This window comes from Microplitis mediator, chromosome 5 (assembly GCF_029852145.1).
Source record: "Microplitis mediator isolate UGA2020A chromosome 5, iyMicMedi2.1, whole genome shotgun sequence".
Lineage (NCBI taxonomy): Eukaryota > Metazoa > Arthropoda > Insecta > Hymenoptera > Braconidae > Microplitis > Microplitis mediator.
In genome coordinates this window covers 8,023,291-8,046,383 of record NC_079973.1, presented here as the reverse complement: position 1 = coordinate 8,046,383, position 23,093 = coordinate 8,023,291, and the positions used below count along the sequence as shown (strand labels likewise).

The 23,093-nt window shown below is 28.4% G+C and overlaps 4 protein-coding genes across 12 annotated transcripts in view; 3 read left to right on the top strand and 1 right to left on the bottom strand.

Moving 5' to 3' along the window:
• Positions 1-3,306, top strand: part of LOC130668737 (potassium voltage-gated channel subfamily KQT member 5) — a 54,315-nt gene extending 51,009 nt beyond the window's left edge. For 6 of the 7 annotated variants that reach the window (XM_057471165.1, XM_057471163.1, XM_057471161.1 and 3 more), the window contains 3 exons: positions 644-948; positions 1,054-1,241; positions 2,329-3,305. In XM_057471165.1, coding sequence (XP_057327148.1) covers positions 644-948; positions 1,054-1,241; positions 2,329-2,498 — 663 coding nt within the window. In that variant the 3' untranslated portion in view covers positions 2,499-3,305. Of the gene's footprint in view, positions 1-643; positions 949-1,053; positions 1,242-2,328 lie in introns of all 7 variants that reach the window. The other variant, XM_057471162.1, reaches the window with a different exon arrangement.
• Positions 3,256-13,679, bottom strand: LOC130668741 (sodium channel protein Nach-like). The gene is made up of 6 exons (XM_057471173.1): positions 13,315-13,679; positions 6,481-6,679; positions 5,029-5,221; positions 4,552-4,700; positions 4,328-4,471; positions 3,256-4,254 (listed from the first exon to the last, which is right to left on the bottom strand). The coding sequence occupies exons 2-6, from the start codon at positions 6,642-6,644 to the stop codon at positions 3,564-3,566; spliced, it is 1,341 nt and encodes a 446-aa protein (XP_057327156.1). The 5' UTR covers positions 6,645-6,679; positions 13,315-13,679; the 3' UTR covers positions 3,256-3,563.
• Positions 12,821-21,743, top strand: LOC130668738 (BDNF/NT-3 growth factors receptor-like). Of its 3 annotated transcripts, none has more exons than XM_057471170.1 (8): positions 12,821-13,473; positions 14,672-14,902; positions 14,974-15,062; positions 17,311-17,454; positions 17,528-17,690; positions 19,290-19,570; positions 19,692-19,865; positions 21,151-21,743. In XM_057471170.1, the coding sequence occupies exons 1-8, from the start codon at positions 13,413-13,415 to the stop codon at positions 21,622-21,624; spliced, it is 1,617 nt and encodes a 538-aa protein (XP_057327153.1). In that variant the 5' UTR covers positions 12,821-13,412; the 3' UTR covers positions 21,625-21,743. The 3 variants fall into 3 exon arrangements, with proteins under 3 accessions (XP_057327153.1, XP_057327152.1, XP_057327151.1); XM_057471169.1 differs by lacking the exon at positions 12,821-13,473 and adding an exon at positions 14,076-14,210 and having other exon boundaries at positions 17,549-17,690; XM_057471168.1 differs by lacking the exon at positions 12,821-13,473 and adding an exon at positions 14,079-14,210.
• Positions 21,744-21,852: 109 nt separating this feature from the next.
• On the top strand, positions 21,853-22,901 carry LOC130668743 (heat shock factor protein 5-like). The gene is made up of 3 exons (XM_057471175.1): positions 21,853-22,478; positions 22,563-22,663; positions 22,758-22,901. The coding sequence occupies exons 1-3, from the start codon at positions 22,023-22,025 to the stop codon at positions 22,789-22,791; spliced, it is 591 nt and encodes a 196-aa protein (XP_057327158.1). The 5' UTR covers positions 21,853-22,022; the 3' UTR covers positions 22,792-22,901.
• The last annotated feature ends 192 nt before the right edge of the window (positions 22,902-23,093 follow it).

Genomic DNA, 23,093 nt, shown 5'->3' with positions numbered 1-23,093 from the left:
ATGTGTAATGAAACATTGTCTGACTCATTTCTTGCACCAGTAACTTATAGTAGGTACTTACGCATGGCTTGCTCAAGATCTGCTCAAGACGATAAGGTCAATTTTGAGCCTTAAGCAGATCTTGAGCAAGCCATACGCAACTATTTTTAACTATAGTCTTCCTCCAGAATTGAGTTGTAATCTGGCACGAATTTCTCGTGTAAGGCTTGCAATTTAAGTCTGGTCACAAGTATCTGCAGCAAGAAACATACGTAGAAAAAGACACTAGCACCTATCGGTCTTGAGAGCAGACTTGCTCAAGAATTTAAAAAGATTGTTATATGGGAAGACGCTTCAGAATGATTGATAAAATAGAGAATTTTAGATGGTAGAGATTTTAAGCGGTGTTTATACTTGGTAGTGATTTTTTTTTTGGAAGAGATTTTATTGTGGTAGACTTTTTCATTAAGAGAGATTTTAACAAAGTGGATACTTTATTGGAGAGGAAATTTTTTAGACATGTTGCGACAGACTTCGACTAGGTAGAGTTTTGTTTTTGATAGGACCACTTATAGCAAAGTTGTAGTAAGTGCGCCTATTTTACTACAATATTATAGTTGGGAGAAGAACAATTTTACCACAGTATACTGTGATAAAACTTTAGGTAGATGACATCGAAACAAAATTGGACCAACTAATAGAATTATATGTGGAGGATCGTAAACGTCTTTTATCGCTTCCATTGCCAACAGTGGAACCTCGTCATGTGCCTCATTCACCGTTGGCTCCAACAGATGAAACTGGTGTCACAACAACAGTTCTTAAGCCAATTTTAGTTGACAAACAGTTGTCGGAACCAAGTTCTCCAACATCTAAAACAATACGAATTGGAAAACAACAGAAGCCTCGACAAATACACCGAGGTTATTCAGATCTTGGAAGCAGAGTCAAGAAACGTGTTACCCTTAGGTTTTTTTTTTCTTTTTAACCACTTTCATATTCTTTCCTTACTCATTTATTGTTTTTGTACAATTATTATCATATTAAAAATTTAAAACTTTTTAATAAAAACAGCTCAATACCGCCAAATTTGATGCACTTGGATGAAGCAACGACAACAAGGTCATCAAGTGTATACTCCACAACAAATGTATTACCACATTCAAGAGAAGATGGTGTTATTATTATTGTGCCTACACTTCCAGACAGAACCGAATCATTGTCTTCAGCAAATCAGACACCACCAGTAAATGGTGATTTTGGTAAATGTTTTTTTTTTTTATACTTTATTGGATAAAATACACTTATCCAAAAAATTAAAGGAACAAGAAAATTTTATAAATTTTCTAGTGGTTTTTGGAAAAACGAAAAAAAAAATAACCCGAGTGAAACGTAAAAAGAAAAAGGAAAAAAATTCTTGTTTAATCTCGTTTTTCGGAAAAATGTTTTTTTCTCTTTACCTTACTTTTTACTTTTACTTTACATTTACTGAATAACTAACGCAAAAATGAAAGAAAATCCGAAAAAAATTAATTTTTTCGTTTGGTAATGATTACACAAATTAAGGAACAAAACTTGTTCCTTTAATTGTTTTGTAAAACTTTGAGCAATCGGCCTGGACGAATGGTGCAATGGATCGATTTGAAAATTTCCAGGGCTTTTGGGGGTACATTAAGCTGTAAAATCACCTGGCAACATTACCCTTTCCATCAATATTCTTAAAGCAGTGGTTGATTAACTGAAAAACCATCAAATGTCCATTTTTTGTAGGATTTTCAAATTGATATTAAGGATGAAAAAAAATTTTTTTTTTAAATCGAATATGAAGCTTGTGGGGGGTCTATTTAAGTTTCTAAAGCTGCCCTCAAAATTACTGTGCGACCATTAGTTGCTGAGATATCGATAATCAAAGACAAAAAGATTCTTTTTCCTTTAAAGGCTGATAGCTTAGCAGCAAATTGTCGTTCAGAGAAACAAACAAAATAAAATTGTAGCTGAATAAATTTCCTAAACGAGCCATGAATTGATTTTTCTGAAAAAAATTTTCCCGGCCCCGTAGACCCAAAAAAAAAAGCCAAAAATTTAGAAAAATTTTGTCTCGAACTATTTCTTATGATTCCGCAAAAACCGAGGCTCAAAAAATTATTTTGCTGGAAGATCTTCAAACTAGAGATTTCAGGCTTCGATTTGCTTTTTTTGTTTTTTCAATACGATCTTTTTTCACAAAAATACAACCTTCCAAAAATCACTAAAAAATTTATAAAATTTTCTCGTTCCTTTAATTTTTTGGAAAAGTGTAATTTATACTAATTGAAATAATAAGTAATAAGTAAATAATATTTATTATAGTAACTGTTGAGTGCGATCCAGACAGAGGGTCTGAATATAATACTGAAAACGAAACAGAAGATACGGGTGAGGAAGCTGCGCTTCTCGGTTCTTCTGAATCACCATCGACCAATTCACCAGGCTCTAATAATCCTGGGGGTAACAATAATATTGATCAAATGAAACAATAAATCACGAACCAACGAGATTAGTTGATTTTAAAAATTAATTACCGATGGTAGTTTAATTTAATTATAATAAAATAGGGTCTATTAAGTTATGTACTTTTCTAGACCATTTTAGACCAGCTGTAATGTGTGGGTACAATTCCAAATAGCTTCCCCTCGCAATGCAATATTATCTTGTAGGGATAAGCGCCCAATAATATTGTAATAGGGTCTGTGAATGATGGAATTTATTCACAGTGACAATATTAATATGTAAATTTAATTTAACAAAAAACAAAAATGGCCTCTTATATATTTGCTATAACTTGATCACTTTTTGTTTATCATTATTTCGTTTTTAAATAATTATTAAAAAATTATAAACTCAAAATGGCGCAGAAATATTTATAATAACTAGTGAGAGTCTTTATTATACTTTGCAGGTATCTCTTTTGAGATAATAATAATAACGAGAAGATGACCATTTTAATCTAGTAAATCTAATGCGATATTTAAGTATAATATAAAATAAAACCGACCATTTAAAAATTTTAAAATAAATTTTTGATAGAATATAAAGAATGTACATTATTAAATAACAATTATACAATATGAATATAAAACACTTTTGACAAGCAATAGCACGTAAAAAGTGCTAATTTATTGTTTATTAAGACAAAAATATTGTATAAGCTTTGATAGACCAAATTAAATAAATAATTAAATTTACACTATATATGTATGTATATAAAGAAGAAATTTAAATAATCATAAGGACCAGAGTTAAATCTTTTATAGATCTATTAAATTAATATACCATTTTAAAATCAATATCAATTGATTATTTATTACCAGAATAATATAATCATTTTTTTTTTAATTTTTTTAAATTATCGGAATTTAAATTCATAAAATTTTATAAAAATGAAAAGCTTAAAAAAAAAAATAATAATTCACCTGATAAATTTTTCCTCTCTATATACATAGATATGGCTTAAAGATAATATACATTTTTGTTAATTGCCAGTGACAATTGTCATTTAATCAAAAGAATAAAAATTATTATTTTTAACTAAAAAGTTTGATTTCTTATTCAATATAATCATAATACATCGTAGTTGGAGCTGTAGGTTGCACTTGTTTTTCTTTACTTTGTTTAACTTTAATTTTTTTAAGCTTAATAGTAACGTCATTATCATTTGCAACAACAGCACCACAATAAAATCTTAAAGAAAAATAATAAATTAATTCAACTGTCGTAAGAATAGAATACCCTAGAAACAGTCCCATAATACCACCGAACGAAACGACTAGATCTAGCCAACCAAATCGTACTTCTCTTCTGTAGCGGACAATAGGCCACCTGGTTGTGACAACTGTTACATAACTATTGGCAATGCTCTCGAATGTGTAAGATGTATGGCTACAATAAAGGTAACATTCAGATGAACATTTTGGTCTACGCAAGCGCTCAGCATTATCTGATAGACAAGAATATTTATCTATACTGCATTGCTCTTGTCTGTTTTTACTTAGGAACCACGGAAGACATCCGCATATTTTACGGATCGTCTTTTTCTGACATTCTAAAACACAATTGTTGTACGAAATATCTTCGTCATAAAATATGCAACTTCGCTGGGAACGGGTTAAAAAACGCATTTGTTCAGAAGCATCTGTCCTTACAGTTGAAACCATCAAATTCATATTTCGTTTTAAAACATAACTTATTGGAGTATCCCGTGTTGGTGTATCTTCATCCATCTGTAATAAATAGAGGCTGAAAATTTCGATAAATTAATTTTTAAAATAAATTTTATTTAAATTTTATATAAAAATATGTATTGTTTTACTTTAGAGGTTTGTCATATTTAAGAGTAAATAACATTGAGGTATTTTGATTTTCAGTTAACACTTCTTTTGTCGAACTTTGACAACAAATTCCTGCGGAAGTCAAAATTTTTTTAAATATTTTGTTGCAGTCTTTCCTGATTCCTCTGTAACAATAATTTTTTATTACTCATCATTTATTTCAATAACTTTTTTTTTTAATAAAAATTATTTAATAGATTATTACTGATCAAAGCAATCGGTTAATAAATTATCACAAGCTGGTGTTATTTGAAAAAATATATCACTCGATATTTGTAATGATTTCGGCAATGTGATATTTACTATTGGCTCCCAATCCCAATCATAGAATGCCTGATAAATATTTGTCTTATCCTGATTTAGTTGACAAGTTACACAATTAGTTAAAATAAAAACAACAAATTAATTAGAGGTGTGTGAATCGAATAATTCGAATTTTTGAATAATTTGTAAATTTTCTAATTATTCGTAAGATTTCGATATATTCTTAAATTTTTACATTATTCGATTAGAATTCGAATATACGGTTTAAACTTTGAAAATTAAATTTTTATCTAACTGTTAATCAATTATAAAAAAATTTTTACAATAATTTACTAGTAATTCAATTTTAAGGAATATAAATCTTACACACCCCTAATATTAGTATACTTCTTATTAAATTTCACTAAAATGAATTAACCTCAGACATTCGGGATAAATCTAAATAATCTGATGTCATACAAATACTTATACTTGGTAAAGTAATAGACCAGTTTGTCTTGTCAACCATTGTGCCAGTTAGAGTTGGATTTGTTTGAAATCGTTGCAAAATAGTAACAATAATCCCCAAAGCTGCGCACAACGACGCAATTGTACAGACCAACCAAAAAATTCTGTAAATAAAAAATTCATTATAAAATTATCTATTATAAATTTTGAGTTATGTTTATTGTTCAATGTCATCAGTAGGGCCGGGATTTTTGCGTCAATTTAAAAATAACAATTTATAATTAATGGTGTGAAATTTTTGATATCATGGGGAAAATATTGGTCTTATTGAAAAAGTTTTCAAATAAAAGTTGTAGGAAACTTAATTTTATAAAAAAAATGTCACTTATAAATTTTTCTTAGAACTCATAAGAAAGCTGTAATTTCAAAATTAGAATTTTCATAGTTAACCAAATTTTGAATCATTCATTATGAATCTTAATTTTCGAATTACGGTGAAAATATTGGTCATATACGAAAATCATAAGAGACATTTTTTTTATAAAATTAAATTTCCTACAACTTTTGTTTGAAAACTTTTTTAATAAAACCATTATTTTCGCCGTAATATGAAAAATTTGAACTATTCATTTCAAAAATAAGGCAAAAATTTTGTCCCTAGTCATCACTTATATTCTGTACATTTTTAAGAACGTTTAACTTACGTCTAATATTTCGACTCGGAAAACGTTACTTTCATCATTAAATTTTGTTTAACAATACCTTTTAAACTAATCAAATACTTTTAATGTTTCTTAACACCCTGTAAAAAATGTGGAATGGAGTTCTAGAATTTAAAAAAAAGTCGCTCCGCATACAAAGTGAATAAAGATTTTTTTTTCAGGGGAATGATTTCAGAGTGATGTAGATTTTATTTCGATTCTCTCAAAACATGAATTAGTGAAATGAGTGAACATTCACGTACTCAAAGTGAAATTGTACCGCTAATTCCAAAAACAGTACGATTGGCACTCTGAATTAGTGAATATTTCCTTATTTCACTAATTCATGTTTAGAGAGTGCGCATTCACTCCGATCCCGAATTTCAATGTTAAAATAAACCTCCTTTCGTAGTGAATTTCTCTCCAAGGAAAGGGAATTAAATAAGTGAAAAATTATCCGTTCCACATTCACTCCGGATTTAATTCGCGCTTACTCCGCAAATTTTTTACTGTAGAATAAAATTTTTACTGATTGAAATAAAAATTAAAAAATTCTTAAACTATTTCAGCACTAAGTTGATGAATTTTAATCGATGCAATTTAGTATTTACTTATATTTAATCATTGGAGCAAATGTCTTTCGTGAACGAAATAGAAATAGATTAATTATATAATTTAATATTGACATTAATATAAAATAGAAATGAATTTTTATTTACAACCTTTCCCAAGTCGGACGACTTGAATCCACAAAATATCGAAATCCATGAAGTGTATTTTCACTTAAATATTCTTTACTGCGCAATTTAAAACTTTTACGCAGTTCAGATGATGATGGAAAGTAACGACGTATCATAATAACAGCACGCTGTGATCTATTCGGCATTCCGTCAAATCAAAAACTTGTCTTTCAACAAAAATCTGAAAACCACATAATAATTTATCATTAGCGTGCAAAGTTATCGCGTGTTCATATTGTTGATCAATATCAGCCTTTATAATACACGATACGCTTAACACCGCAATCAGTTTATGAAACAAATACGCTGTCACGTGAATAAAAACAAAGCAATTTATTTTATCTCAATACAATTGTCGATTTAGAATTTTTTTATCATTGAATCGTGTAAATAATTTTTAAAAATTTACATGATATTTATTGTTAATTTTAATGAATAATTAATTATTCTGAATACCTATCTAATATATTACTTAGTATATTTATTTGAAAGGTATGCCGTTACCCTAATAAATTGTCCAGTTTAATTATATGAATTTAATTAAAATCATTGAACAAAATTTTAATGAAAGACTATGAAAAAAAATATTTACACTGTAAAGAAAGTGGTGTTAATGGACGTATCTTACATCGGTGTGGTGATGCTATTTAGCGATGTTAAGTATGAAGGTGTAAGTATAGGTGTTTTAAGATTTACAAAAAAGAAAAAAATACAAATAATATTTTGACAAAATTATAGATTATCATTACTTGCGATAAAAAAAATTTTATTGCCTGTAAAATGCAATGTCACTTTTATTAAACTGAACAAACTGCATAAATTTTTACTTTTAATTTTATCACTTACCAAATTAAATATTCAAGAACAACATTGTAATAATTTTTTTCAAAAGGTATAATAACTGATTTAATGAAGATAAATTAATGATTGATAATTTTATTTTATTTTTTTCGCTAATTTAGTTTGCAAAGAGATTTAAATCATAACAATCTATTTCCTATATTTTATACATTAATATTAACATTTAATTGCCAACAAATATTTGGATTTCTCCATTAATTGGTAAATCTGTCGCATCATCAAATTTTGAAAAGATAAAAACTTTTTTTTTATCTGAAGTACACTTCAACTTTTCGCGTGTGTGTGTGTGTGTGTGTGTGTGTGTGTGTGTGTGTGTGTAAATTAATTTGTGTCATACGATATCATTGGAACGAATCAACCGATTCGAACGTTCTTTGTGGCAATCGAAGGGGCTCATAAAAACTTAAAGATGCTTAGATTTTAAAGTCAACCAGCTAAGTAGTTTCCAAATAAATTCAAAAATAAAATTTTATTAACTTCCCGCTAAGAAAATTGAAAATTTTCAAAAATTCGGGAACACGGAAAAAAAAATATTGTGTTTATCGCTCACCAACGGAGAGCGACAAGTGTATCGTGATTAGTTCTAAATTGTATTGCTACTACCACAATATATATATCGATATGAATGAAACACTAGATACTTATAATAATGATCCTACGGATTGTACATAAACTTAAATGTATAGTGATCGTCAGTTAACGTATCCATATCGTACCAAAACGGATCGTGATTATCGCGATCTACTTCTCAAGCGCCACCACTCATAACCAAATTATTAAACTTTATAATGCATATCTTGCAAATTATACATTGTTTATTTATAAAATTATTAATTATTTAAAGTGCACAACGACAATGAAAAAACACTAATTATATATCTAATGCAAGAATTGCTGTTTTTTATCGATTAATTTTTTAATTTATCTTTGAAACAAAAAAAAGACTGTAAAATTTACATCAATTAATTACGTATATTCTATTACTCAACATTTCTTGATATTAAATAATAATTTTTTATTGCACCTATTAGAATTATTAATATGTGATTATTAATGCCAGCTAAAAATAAAATTGTAATGAAGTTAAAGTTGTAAATTTATCTATTTTAACCTCAAATTAGTTTTAATAACAAAACGGATCGTTACTATAGCGAAACGATCTTATGATTTCGGGATCCGCCTGGATCGTGGTAATCACGATCCGATAGACCAGCACTTTCCGTATACAATGGATACCCAACCGAGGAGAGTGAATATCACGATACCGTTGAGTGGTGAGCGCAATATTTTTTTCTCCGTGAAGTTATTGGTTTCGGTCCGATTTTCGAAAATCGAATTTCTATCAGATCTTGACGTTTTGAGGTTCTGTATGTATGTATGTATGTATGTATGTATGTATGTATGTATGTATGTATGTATGTATGGATGTATGTATGTATGTATGTATGTATGTATGTATGTATGTATGTATGTATGTAAGTACGTACGTACGTATATAAATATTTGTAACTTTGGACCGGATGAACCGATTTTGATCGTCACGGTGTCATTCAACGCAGCTTCTTAATATCTAAAAGCTGTGAAAAATTGAGCTTGATCGGTAGGGCTCGTTCGGAGATATAAAAAAAAAAGAAAATCGATGATTTTCAAAAATTTCGGGAAGTTATTGTTTTCACCCCGATTTTCGAAAATCGAGTTATCATCAGATGTCGACGTTTTGAGGTCCTAGGAAGCTATTCTGACTAAAATCGGTTTATTCGTTCAAGAGAAACCGTTAACAAAAGAATTAAAAAAAAAAATAGTAATTACACATCGAGGGAAGTAAAGTAAGAAATGTCTCAGATCATGTAATTGTTGGCCGAGGCGAAGCCGAGGTCAACAAACATGTGATCTGAGGCTTTCTTATTTACTTCCCTCGATGTGTAATATACTATTTTTAGTTTTTTTTCAAATTTCTCAAAAATGACTAGATAAATCAATTTTAAATTCTGATCGGCTCTAGAACCCAATAAAACACGTCGATTGCCACCTCAACCGTCTTAATCAGTCAATTCGTTTGAGAGATATCGTTGGAGAAAAGATGGTAAAAAACGGTTTTTTTCGAAAACAACGGCATACAAAAGTATTTTTGAGCTCGAAGAGCTCGAAAATGTACTCACAACAATTTTTTCGAGCTCAAGGAGCTCGAAAACAGCGGAAAGTTTTGGGGCTGGCCCGCAGGGTCAATCGGTAGACCGATTTTTTTGTTTTTGTTGCATAACTCGAAATTCGTTTGACCGATTTATTTTAAAATTGAGTCAAATCTAAGTCTCAAGAAGCCCAATCGATTGCCGCAAAAAACGTACAAATCGATCGATTGAACTCGACTCTGAGCTCGAAAACAGCAGGAAGTTTTGGGATGAGCCCACAGGGTCAACGGTTTTCCAGATTTATTTTACAGTCTGTATGTATATAGATATATATTGATAAACTAAGATTAATAGTTCCATCTTTAATTTTTGTTATTATTATTGTTTTTATTGTTATTATTTACAGAAAATGAATCGGACCATCTGGTTATGTATTTACCATATGTACACATGCGTATTTGTGATGAAAATTTAAAACGGCTCCAGTTGGATTTTAAAAGTCATTATCAAAATATGCAAGATCTCATATCATATTATATATATGTACAATTTAATTTAATAATCACAACAGTGAATGATGTTTATTTTTAAATACTTCTATTAAAATATTATTCTTAATGGTAATAAAAATAAAGTTGTGTAATTCAGGAATACGAGAAGACAAAAAATAGAATACTATCTTTGTTTGTTCATTGGGAAGCAAACACTTCCGTTCATTCGACGAATCAAGCGCTATTCTTGTCACCAGGTGTAAGCCTGTAACGCTATATAAACACACCACACTTTGCCGTCTATGTCGGCTGGCGTTTCGGCCAAACCTATTATCCCCATCTTGTACGTTCTTCTTTAATTACACATATTTACTCTTTTTGTCCTTCCTCATTCTTAACATAAGCTTTTTATTTATTTATTTATTTTTTTTTTTTTTCGTTTCATTTATTTAATAATTTTTTTTTTCTCGTGACTAATGGCCTACACGCAAAGGAGTCATATATTCTGAATATTATATTTATATGCCCCAACAATTGCATGTAAGGTAAAGCAGGATAGGTAGGTATGCTGGGCTAAAGTGGGTTAGTAATGTAAAAAAAAATTTTATTTGAACAAGAATGCTAAATATACACTTATAAAAATGCAAGGCAAAATTAAATTTACAAAATCATACATAAAATCTATCAAATGCATACATAACTTTCAAATTTTATTTGAAATTTTTAAATATTTTACTTCACAACTTATAAAATAAATAAAAAATTATCACTAATTCCTTTACTCGGGAAAAAATAATTTAGATCTAGAGGTATAAATCTGATATTTTTTTTAGGCCGTAGATCAAGTTTTTTCGTTATCCAGGTCTATGTAGATCTGTGGGGATCTACGTAAATCAAAACTAAAAAAAATGTTGATCATATAATTGAATCGTTTATTTGAGAAACCCCATAAGTCATGTTTTTTACGAAATTGGGTTTTTTGCATTTTTGGGTTCTTCGAATGTCCCTCCCTCAGAAATCAATCAAAATATGCAGCAAAACAGCGTTTAAAAAAAAATTAACGGGGTGACAGCAATTTCATTTAATTGAGAAACCCCATAAGTCAATGACTCAAATGAACATATGCAGTTTTAGTTTTACAGAAATCATTTTTTTTTATTTTTTATTTAAAATTCGCGCTTTTTTGGGAAATTAATTTCAAATGTTGTTTTATTGTTGACTGTTATATGACTAATTAAAATGTTTAGATTAATTATAATTTTTTGTAATTTCTGAGTTTCAGAGTTCAAATACATATTTAATACTTCATTTTATCAGTGTAATAAATGATTTGAGTGGAAACATTAAAAAAAAACAATGATTTTATAACTTTTTTATTCCGTTTTGTTGAGAAACCCCATAAGTCAATCAACTTTAAATCATTTTTTTAAGTAGTTTCAGTTAAAAAATAAAAATTTTCTTGTTGGAATCTTTTTCAGAGACGCTAACATTATAGTATTCAATTATTTATTTATTATTCTAATGTCAAGTTTTCCCAAAAAGATGTGTTTTGTGTTTCCTGAAAAATTTTGTTTTCTTGACTTATGGGGTTTCTCAAATAAACGATTCAATTGAGAAAATTCAAAATTTCGATTCTAAAGTTTATTTCAGGAATTTGTAAAAACAAAATTTCATAAAATTATATCTAAGTTCTAATCAGATTTTATTAGATCTAATTTATATTTTTTCTCTGGTACATATCAAAAAATACTTTTGTAAAAATTATTTCAATATTAGACCGTTTTTCTTTTTCGTTGACCTTTAGTCAAAAAATATATTCACTACAAAATTTATCGTTTAAAAATAATCTACCATTAAAATATTTGTTCAATGTTTCACAAAGTCATCATTGTCTCAAATTCGATTTTTCCTAAATTTTGATTTATTTCAAAAATTTTAAATAATAAAAATAAACATTCAATTATAATCCTACTAATTTCGTCGTCTGTTCTCTGATTTTTATTTTATTATATGCAACTAATGAAATATATATATATATATATATATATACATTTATATATGCATCATCGTGTCCTTTCGCCCACGCTTTTAGGTCTGTACAACACTCGAGCTTATCCCAAAATCTGGTGACGTGCCAACTAATCCATCCTTGTGGGCAGAATGGATCATTAAGTGAAAATAAAAAAAAAATATTGGTAATAATAATAATAATAAAAATAAAAAAGTCATTGAAAACACTCTTTCGACATTATTCGTCCATATGCTGGAATAAACCATCAGTTTTTACATTAAATTAAATTACATGAGTGAATGTTGGATATATGTTTGGCACGATTAATGTTATATAAATAAATAGGCTATGAACATATAGGAATGTATATTGCACTTTCAAAAATTATTTTTAGTTATATTCGTCAAGATTTATATTACCAACTGGCTACTACAACAAACCAGTGGCCTTCGATTTCCAGACCAGATGAAAAGATAATTGTATTTATGATTCATTCAAATATTATATATTTTATTTACCTAGATAAACATATTTTATGAATAAACAAATATATGCAGTTACATTATTGTGTTAAGACTTTGCCCTTGTATTATTTACACTTTAAATTGATAATATGATAAAAATTTTGAGTCATGATATAAGATAAGGGAGGTTCTTAAAAAATATATATAGTATATTTAATGACATAAGTATTTTTGAAGGGTAATAGAACATAAGAGTGCTGTCTGTCTTTAAGAGTAAAATGTATCGTTGATGCTGATTGGTTCCTGAGCGATTCGACGTTAGCGGTTGGAGAGAAGTGATTCTTAGGGATCTTGAAAAGAATCTTGTCTGTCAGTAACATTAAGCGTAGTAAGATTGCTCATCGTATTATATGCAGTCTGCAGTTCTTTTGCACCTCTCGTTGTGATAGTTTCATTAGTGTTAGACATAACATTTTGACATTTAAATACAACTACTATTTTATTCTCAAGTGTATTAATTTTTAAATTCAAATCTGTGCCGCGAATAATTAAATTACACAAAAAAATAAAAACATTAATGTGATTAATGTAAAAAAATACTAATTAATTCTGAGAAGTTATTAATAATAATTAAAATAAATTATATATGATTGAAGTTTTAATGATAAATATTACTATCAAATTATAACAATAATAATATTAATAATGATATCAGCAATAACAGACTTTATGAATGTGAATAAACCCAGTTATGTTTACTAGTTAGTGCTGTTTAAAGTTATGAGTATTTAATTATAAACATATAATGTAATTTATATAAATTTAAACTTATTTTTTTTTTTTTTTTTTTTTTTACTTACCACCAGTTGTGTTAAATCAGAAAAATCATGAATTTAATTTTATGACTCGGTAATTAAATTTAAAAATAAATATTTAAAAATGTTTTAAAACTGTAATTATGGATCGCGAAATGATAAATGGGCGATATCTCGTCTCGACATCTCCATCAACAAATTCTGGTAATTTATGTTTTTTATTTATAACTAATCTTGTTAAATTATGTGCGATCAATATTAAAAGGATTCATTTTATTTGCAAAAAAAAGCTTATAAATCTGCTTACTGAGATATCGACTAAATAATACATGTATCAAGAGAATCTGATAAGCTTATATAAATTTATGGCCCAGTGTTCGATTATAATAACGAACAAATTTTACCCGCTGAATAGTCTAATACTGTATATATGAATATAGTCTATCTGTTTATATATTATATATATATATATATATATATATATATATATATATACCTAATCACAATCTTTCATGACTCTGATAACCTTCGTAATAATTTGTGAAGTACTTTAGTCAGTAATCTACATTTACTATTTTTATATCGACAGTAGTATAAAAAAATAAAAAAAAATCAATAGATGTATATAACGGTCTTATTCTTGACTTCCCATAAAAGTTAACGATTACAAAAAAATGACTTTTCATTTCTTCGTATGAATAATCATTTTTTTTTTTTTTTTATTGTATATAAAATAAATTTACTGGAACACCATAAATCTTAAAAAAAAAATTTTGATATTTTTTATTACCAAGTGTAATATAATGATTATCGCTAAGAAATAAAAGACGATTCTCGGTTAAGTGTTTGACATAAAATGGTACGGAAGCTTCCAGTTGCTTTGAAAATAAATGTCTCGGTGTGTCATAACACACTAAGGACACATCTCACATCATACTACGGTATTATATATAAAGTAATATAATATAAGAATTTACTGACAGCCGAGATCGAAAAATAAATAAAGATGGAGTAAGAAACTGAGAGTAAGAAAGAGAGACAGATAGATTTACGATAAAAACGATGATGAGAGATCTTATGCCGGTATGATAGAATGGAAGGAACTTATAGGTTTGTTAACTGCTGGGAGGTTTGTTGGTTTTAAATGAGAGACATAGCAAGAGTCGTTGTCCAAGTCCGCTGACCGTGGAGATAACGCTCTGACCCGTTACGCTGCCCGCAACTCGAGCACATGAATGCCGTCACTGTATTTATCCCCTTAAGCTGTTACTAGTAGTACGATAATCCAAACATCCCTGAATCTCTGGTCTGGACCATTTTATTCGACTACCAGTTTACTACTTCTGTCCTCTTTACCTACTTCCCTTTAAATCCTAAATAATTTATACTAAATTCATTACAGGCTTTGTTGAATCAAACAATAGTAAAACAACGGCTGAATTCCCAGAGAGATTACAAGAAATATCTAATGTAGATCGTAGTGAATCTAGATTTACAAATTGTCAAGGAAAAGGAAATATTTGTGGCACAGAAGCCGCCTGTAGAAATTTTCCTAATAACACATCAAGATGCATTTGTCCCCATGATTTATCACCTCCTACTAATGATCTTAAATGTCCAGTTCGTTTAACTGGTGAGTTAATTATTTATTTTAATTAATTTCATTTGATTTAATTAAGATTTTTATTTTTATTTTTAACTTAGCTCCTTCTATACCGCTACCTATTCATAATATTATTCTACCGACGAGCAATACAACAAACAGTACAATAAGTCTTTCCGAAGCTGAACAGGTATAGCATTAATCCAATAATAATAGTACAATAGTCCTTTGAAAAATTTACATAAACAATTGCTTTTGTTTATTAATTTTAATATATTATTACACTGAGCGAAGAAACAAATACTTTTAACAAGTGAATTTATTGTCATTAAATAAATTTTATTAAAATTTAAAACCATCTTATTGTGATTTAAAATAATTATTTATTTATTTAAAGTGCTAAAAAAACATTACAAATTACTAAAATTTTAAGCCTCATTATTTTTCGTGTAATTAGTAAAAATGAGTATCAATTTGTTTCTCACAAGAAATTAATTTTTTTAAGTTAAATATTTAATTGATTGAAATAATTTTTGACTCAAGCTCAGTGTATAATCCCGACCTGAGTCTAAATATTAAACTTACATTTAACTTAAATAACTTATTGGGTTTGATTATAACTTGAATCGACTTAAATAAAAATATTGACTTAATTATAACTTACCTGGAATAAAATTAACCCAAAGTGAACTTGAATGTACTCCCAAGTCGAAATTTGAATCTTAAGTCGGAAGTATTGAACGTTGAAATCGTCATCTAGATATTCAATGTTAAAAAAGATGGACAAAATCAATTTCCTTCGGCTTTCCCCTGGGGATTTTAGTGGGTTGAACGATAAAAATACTCCCGTTTTTGCATTATCCGACTTACAAACTTGAACCGTACACACGCTGAGAATTTTATGGTAACGGTTACTAGCTCACGGTGGTAAAATTAATTTTTTTTTCGCGATAGCTATTAATCTCATAATCATGGTAAAGTTCACAATATGATATGTTAATAATTAAAATACACGATGGTAATAGTTATCATCGCGGGTGTTAAATTAGTATAATAATCATTATCACAAAAATAGTAGTAGTTAATAGTAGCTATTAACATATCACATGACAAATATGACAATCACTCAATGATATTATTCACAATATGTATATTAAGGTGGTCCGTTTGGAACGACTATTTTTTTTTTCGCTCCCACTGAAAAATATTGTTGTAGACATTGAAAAAAAAATTCTCTGAAAGTTTTAGCTCTTAATTTTAATTCTAAGTACTTTACATTTGATTTTGAAATTCTTCCATTTAAAATACATGGGAAAGTTGGAATTTTTTTTTTAATTCTCTATAACTCAGCCGCATTTTCAGTTATCGGGTCGCCGTTTGCGGCATTTTTTAGGTAATTTGATACTCTTTAAAAGTCTCCTTAATAGTTTTACTCGGACTCTAATTGTTTTTTCTGTATTGGTTCTGAAAATAATTTTTTTAATAATAATTCGGGTTTTTAGTTGATATTAACTAAATAACGAAATTTACAGAAAAAGTGCAGATAACGATTTTTTTGGAAATTTTATTCGCTACAAAAAAGGTCCTTTTAGTTAAGTGGCTCAAGTTCTTCGTTCACGTGATATAGGGATTTCAGTAATTTTGTAAATAAAATATTTGTCAAAAAATTCCACCAAATGCTATTTCATTTCAATTTTAAATCAGTAAATAATTTTCCTTTCATTAATTTAATCCAGTCATTAAAATCAGAAGGGGTCAAATTGATGAACTTCGGAAAAATTTTTGACACAAGTAATTAATTTGACATAAGTAATTTTTCACATAAGTAAATTCATTAAGCTTATGTAAGTTCTATGTAAGTTCTATAAGTTAACGTAAGTTGAATGTAAGTTCAATATTTTGGCTCGGGAAGTCAAAAAACAAATTCGGATTTAAGTCTCAAAGTTCTCAATGAGGGTTTTGAGGATCAATTTAGAATTTTAAGATTGACAACAGTATAGAAAGTTATTCTAGTTTAGTCCTCAAAGTAGAAGTTATGACCCATTTTACCACTTTGAAGACTAAACTGGAATAACATAATTTGGATTAGAGCCTCAAAATACTCAAAAAATGCAGGAATAATTTTATCCACATTTGAACCTCAAAAGTATCATTCGACGTATTCTCCCCCCTCCCTTTTTTATCTAAAATTTTTAAAAGTCCGAAGTATAACTTTTCATCCATTAAGGATTTTGAGGTCTCAGTTATAATTTAAAATCGATAAATTATTCGCATTTAGACCTCATAGTTCTCATTAAGGATTTTGAGTACAAAAGTAGAGTTACTTTCTGAGTGGCAAATAAAACATCAAAAGAATTGTGGCTTTTGAGGACTAAAATAGAATTCGTTCTTTGACTCGGGATATTAAACTAATAGTAATCAATTAAATAAACCATTAGGTCAATGAGAGGAGTCCAGATAAAATACCTGAAGTTATTGGTGCAACTATTGCTTCCGTTATTTCAATAGTGATACTTGGTATAATTATTTTTATTTGTAGAAAAAAATGTTATAACAAAAAAATCGATCGCACAACATTGGACGTAAGTTTTTTGATTTATTAAATGAATAATGTCTGGTTAAATGTTGATTCAGTAATTCCTTGAACTTTTTTAGTTGTCACCAATGAATTTAAAGAAAAGTATTCTTGTCGCTAATAAATATACACCAAATCCTCAATATTTTAATTGTGCACCCCCTGAAGTACCAATTTTACGACGTGATGATGTTACTTTTTTTTTTGAAATTGGACAAGGTTGTTTTGGTAAAGTTTATAAAGGTAAATTCTACAATAATTATTATGATTACTAATTATATTCACAGTAAAAAAGGATTCGTCAAAATTGACACTTGCCGCGTGTAAAACGGTAGATTTATATGTTATTTTACCATACGTCGTTTGTATAAAAAAAGTTACACTTGTGAATATTAAAAGTAACACATATGAGTGTCTAAATTCTCGAAGATCGAACCTTCAACTTTTACACACTTATATGTTATTCGTAACACTTAAAGAGTGTTAAATTTGATAATCGATGTTGTGTTACATATGGACACTTCTTAAATGTATTTTTTACTCTATTTAATATTAAAGTTGAAATCAATCAAACAAATGTAGATTATTTTTTCTTCAGCAGTAAAATAATAATTATTATTATTCTATATATGTAATATCATTTATTAAAATTGCTATAGCACAACATAAATATAAACGTCCTTAAAATTTATTCAAAAAAATTTTAGATTCGTTATTAATAAAAACTCATTGTAATTAGCTTTTACAAGTCATTTTTTATTGACAAAGTTTTTTTGTTTTATTCTTAATCTTTTAAGTTAAACTCGATTTACATTATTTAATAAAACAAATTAACACTAATGTTTGCTGCATAATAATTGAAATAAAAATAATAAAACGACACTAATAATGATAAATGCCGGCTGATCATTACAATAGCTCGGGTATGCAATCAGTAGTACTTCCCGCGTAAAAACAACAGAGGCAATGTCCTTAACGTATGACTGGATGTAAATTTAACACCCTCTGTGTGTAACTGAAACGAATCTACACAAACTGTATGTTAAATTTACATTTAAAAAGAGTCATTTTACTTAAAATTTTCCAAGAATATTTTGTCATGGTCGAGATTATTTTTAAGATATTTTGTGTGTTAATTTGACAGTAACATATAAAAAGTGTTACTTTCGTATAAAGTAACATTTTTGTGTGTTAAAAAATCAATCGATTGCGGTTCGAAGAAGATAAATACTGTTTGTTAAATTGACACACAAAAGTGTTAAAAATTCAACGCTCAGAATTTTAACACACGCTTTTTTTTACACTTTGACGACTCGTTTTTTACTGTGTACACGGAGAGAAAACTATGGTAGTTGTGCCCAGTACGTTAATGAAACATTAACTCACAATGTTATGGTAACAATTACTTTGAATTATGAGATATATGCCGATGAATTATGGGAAAAGTTTCCAAAACTATGATAACAATTCCTATAATCATAATAAAAGTTCCTGTATCGTACGGTAATTGAATTATGATAACGATTACCATACTCATGGGAATAGTTCACATGGCACATAGGAATAAATCCCATATCCACATTGGAACAGTTCCTAACTATGTATGGGAATAAACCCTATATTCCGATTATATATTGTAATTATTACCGTGCATTTCTCTCCTCTTATTTATTATTTTGTTAAAATTTTAATTTATTTTTGTTGTATGGAAAAATAAAAATTCGATCGTAAAGCACATCTCAGATGCTTCGCATCATGAGTCGTGCAAAAAATTTAATTTAATGATAAAATAAAAATAATCTTAATCCATTAAATAAAATGAAAAAACTTTGTATTATACAGGTGAACTTCGTCATGGAAATAATAAAGAAATAATTGCAGTTAAAGTGTTAAAAGACTCAGCATCTCGGGAAGCTGAAGAAGATTTTTTGAGAGAGGTAGAAATAATGTCGACATTTCGTCATGATAATATTTTGTCGTTAAGAGGAGTAGTCCTACGAGACGTCGGTAATAACCCTTGGATGGTTTTTGAATATATGCCTCACGGTGACCTCGCTGAAGTTTTAAGAGCAAACTCACGGCAATTAAGAAGTTCTACACCGGGACTCGAGCCATTGACCAAGGTTTGGCTTTTTAATATTTTATCTTTCTGTTAAAACTTTATTTAAACTTTTAATTACTTTAATTGAATCGCAATTAAAACTATTTAAGTTATAAATATATTTTTTTTAATTACATAAATAGAAAGATTTACACCAGATAACAATACAAATTGCTTCTGGCATGACTTACTTATCTGCTCAAAGATTCGTTCATCGTGATTTGGCTTGTCGTAATTGTCTGGTTGGAAAAGATTTAGTCGTTAAAATATCAGACTTTGGGATGTCACGTGATGTTTATACATGTGATTATTACAAAGTAAGTAAATAAATTAATGAATGAATCATTTCTATATAAAAAAATCCTTTCAAAAATGTTTCAAAGGTTCAACAGTGAACTTCCAAATTTTAGAAAATCCTGAACTTTAAACTGATTATTTTTTTTAATTTTACAAAAATAAGAAAAAGTAAAGAAAATTTCCAACTGCACACGGAAAATAAAAATCTGAAGACCGGTTGACCACGCGGGCCAGCTTTTTCAAGAACATTCCCTGATATTTTTACGCGAAAAGATCCACAAACAAGTCGGTGACAAAGCTTCGTCAAGAACGCCTTTGAAAAAAGACGATTTGCGGTGATCACTGTATTTCAGCTAAAAATTATCTGAAGTCAAGTACCCTTAAAATTTAATTAAAGTATCATCAAATCCTCCCTCCAACGTTCTCTGATCATTTATTTTTATTTCTATATTTTTGGTGGTCATGTAAAGTAAAAAGTGCTATTTTTCATGAAAACTTCCGCCATTGTGGGGGTAGAAAACCCCCTCAATGTAAAAAAACAATCTCAAACTCAACCTTGGGGGGGAGGTATTTTATATGTAGAAAGTGTGTACCAAGTTTGAAATAAATCGGCCATGTAGTTTTCAAATGCAGTGGTCACGGACTTTGAAAAATTATAGTTTCGAGAAAAATGCGTTTGAAGTTTTAGAAGAAAAAGTGGAATTTCTTTTTTTTTTCATCTTAAGGGAGGTGGAGGCGAGAAAGCCCCCTGAGGCACAAAGGCGCCCCTGGAAATTGATAAAAAAAAATTATTTTTTTTTCAACTCAAGGGAGAATGAGACAACAGTTGCTCTGGTTGACTTGAAATTTTGGGATTATATTCTTGAAATGTTTAACTATAAGAAAAGACAAAAAAAACGATTTTTCAAAAGTGCGAGACCCTAGCCCCCCCCCCCCCCTTAAATCCGGAATGAATGCGGAGCAAATGATTTTTTATTTATTTAGTTCCCTTGGAGTGAAATTTACTCCAGAAGAAAGTTTATTTTAACATTTAAAGTCCGGATAAGAGCGGATAGAGATTGAAATAAAATTCACATTACTCCGAAATCACTCCACTTAAATCAGAAATGTTTAAGAACGAAATCAGTTAATTGAAAACTTTTTCACTCTTTATTTTATTTTAGTTTCAAAAATTATCAACTTAAAGCTTAAAATTTTTTTAAATATGGAAGTTTACTGCTATGAACATTCTTGGAATGAATTTTTTTTTTTACATAGGTTATTATTATTGTTAATATGACATAAATATTATTAATTTTTGTATAGATTGGAGGTTCAAGAATGCTTCCAGTTCGTTGGATGTCACCGGAGAGTGTTATATACGGTCGTTTCACCCTTGAAAGCGACGTCTGGAGCTTCGGTGTAGTTTTATGGGAAGTATATTCCTATGGGAAACAACCTTATTACGGTTATAATAACGAGGAAGTACTGAAACTTATTCTCCAAGGAATAATGCTCACTCCACCGGAGGATTGTCCAGAATTCGTTGTCGAGATAATGAGACAATGTTGGAAATTAGAACCACGTGATCGTTTCCGCTTTTCGGAAATTCTCGAAGAACTTAATAAAGCTCATCAAACTATTGAAAAGATTAATGAAAAGGGCAGTTTACCCCGGCCACCACAGGGGCCGATAACAATAAAGTCACCTAATGCTCTTGATTCCGAAGGATATCTTGTTCCGGCACCGGCAACACCTCGAGAATATCTTCAACCACTTCCCCCACTTTACTCTCTATAATTTTATATTAAACCATAATCTGTCATATTATTTTATCATTCATTACATCATTTCATTAAATAATTAGTTCGTTAATTTTATTGTTATTAAATATAAATAATTACAATATAGTATTAACCTTCATAAAAAAAATGTAAATAATTTAATGATTAGATTTTTATTAAGGTATTATTTATATTTAATGATCCGATAAATTATTTTTAAAAATCAAAATATATATAAAAAATTTTATTCAAATTCAAATTATAATTTATTCGTTTTACGATCGTCATTTTTTTTGTTTTTTGTTTTTTAATAAAGTGACAGCGATGTTTTAAAAATGACTATCGTATAAAATAAAACGTTCGATTGATTTGTCAAATGATTAATTAAAGAAATTTATTTAAAAAAAATATAAAATGTACGATTATAATATTTTATTATCAACAAGATTTCCCCAAAAATTATGGAAAATAATAAACGAATGTAAAACGGGTTCAATACGTTGGAGTTTAAATGGTACGACAATATTATTAGATTATAAAAAATTTCATGAAGAATATTTGAGCCCACCGCAATCAATATTTAAAACCAGTAATATTGCAAGTTTTATACGTCAATTAAATCTTTATGGTTTTCGTAAAGTGACATCACACAATCGTGATCCATCATGTAATTCACGTAATCCTGAGATTCATGAATTTTTACATGATAATTTTAATCGTGATCGAGCTGATCTTCTAAGTAAAGTTTGTCGTAAAACCTGTAGTAAATTTAACAAACGTTGTGACCGAGTTGATGGTAAAAATTATACAAGGAATGAGACAATCAATAAATCAAGAATCCAAGGAATGTCCCGACTCCAAATGTGCCAGGTTATTTTAAATTTCATTAATTTAAGTATTTAGTTATTTTTCATAAATATAACCTTTGATTATATTTATTATTATTGTTATTAGCTTGCTCTTAAACAAGCGTTGGAGCAAGCAGTTGAAGATTATCAGCGTAAAAAATACGAAGAATCTATAAATTTCATCCACGTAAATCATCACGATCATCTGTAAATAATTTTATATAACAGTTTTATTTTATTTAATTAAAATGAATAATGTTGCATAATCAATTAATGTTTATTATTATTTTTTTTTCCACAGAGAGTACAAATTCTTTCAAACATTACGTAACTAATTGTTTGAAAAATAAAAGTAATAGGTGACTTGGTATTATAATTTAAAATGTTGTCTAATGTTTAATTAAGAAAAAGTTAAGAATAATTTGTTTTTATTTCCGTAAATAATACATATTTAGTCCTTTTTTTAATCATAAATGTTTTATTTTAATTTAATTAAAAGTTAAATCGTTTAATTATTGGAAGCTATTTTTATTTTTAATTTTTACATACGATTAAATGAAACATGATTTTACGTATGGCAGTGATTATAACTAAAAATACAAATATGTCAATTGATCATTGTAAAATAATGAATTAA

Bases quoted from the DNA above. Each gene is read 5' to 3' on its own strand.
- LOC130668743 (XM_057471175.1), top strand. From the start codon at position 22,023: ATGTACGATTATAATATTTTATTATCAACAAGATTTCCCCAAAAATTA. The intron at 22,479-22,562 runs GTTATTTTAAAT...TATTGTTATTAG, and splicing joins CCCGACTCCAAATGTGCCAG to CTTGCTCTTAAACAAGCGTT. The intron at 22,664-22,757 runs GTAAATAATTTT...TTTTTTCCACAG, and splicing joins GTAAATCATCACGATCATCT to AGAGTACAAATTCTTTCAAA.
- LOC130668741 (XM_057471173.1), bottom strand. From the start codon at position 6,644: ATGCCGAATAGATCACAGCGTGCTGTTATTATGATACGTCGTTACTTT. The intron at 4,472-4,551 runs GTAATAATCTAT...TTATTGTTACAG, and splicing joins TTAACCGATTGCTTTGATCA to AGGAATCAGGAAAGACTGCA. The intron at 4,255-4,327 runs GTAAAACAATAC...CGAAATTTTCAG, and splicing joins AAATATGACAAACCTCTAAA to CCTCTATTTATTACAGATGG.
- LOC130668738 (XM_057471168.1), top strand. From the start codon at position 14,126: ATGGTACGGAAGCTTCCAGTTGCTTTGAAAATAAATGTCTCGGTGTGT. The intron at 14,903-14,973 runs GTGAGTTAATTA...TTTTTAACTTAG, and splicing joins ATGTCCAGTTCGTTTAACTG to CTCCTTCTATACCGCTACCT. The intron at 17,691-19,289 runs GTAAATTCTACA...TGTATTATACAG, and splicing joins TTTTGGTAAAGTTTATAAAG to GTGAACTTCGTCATGGAAAT.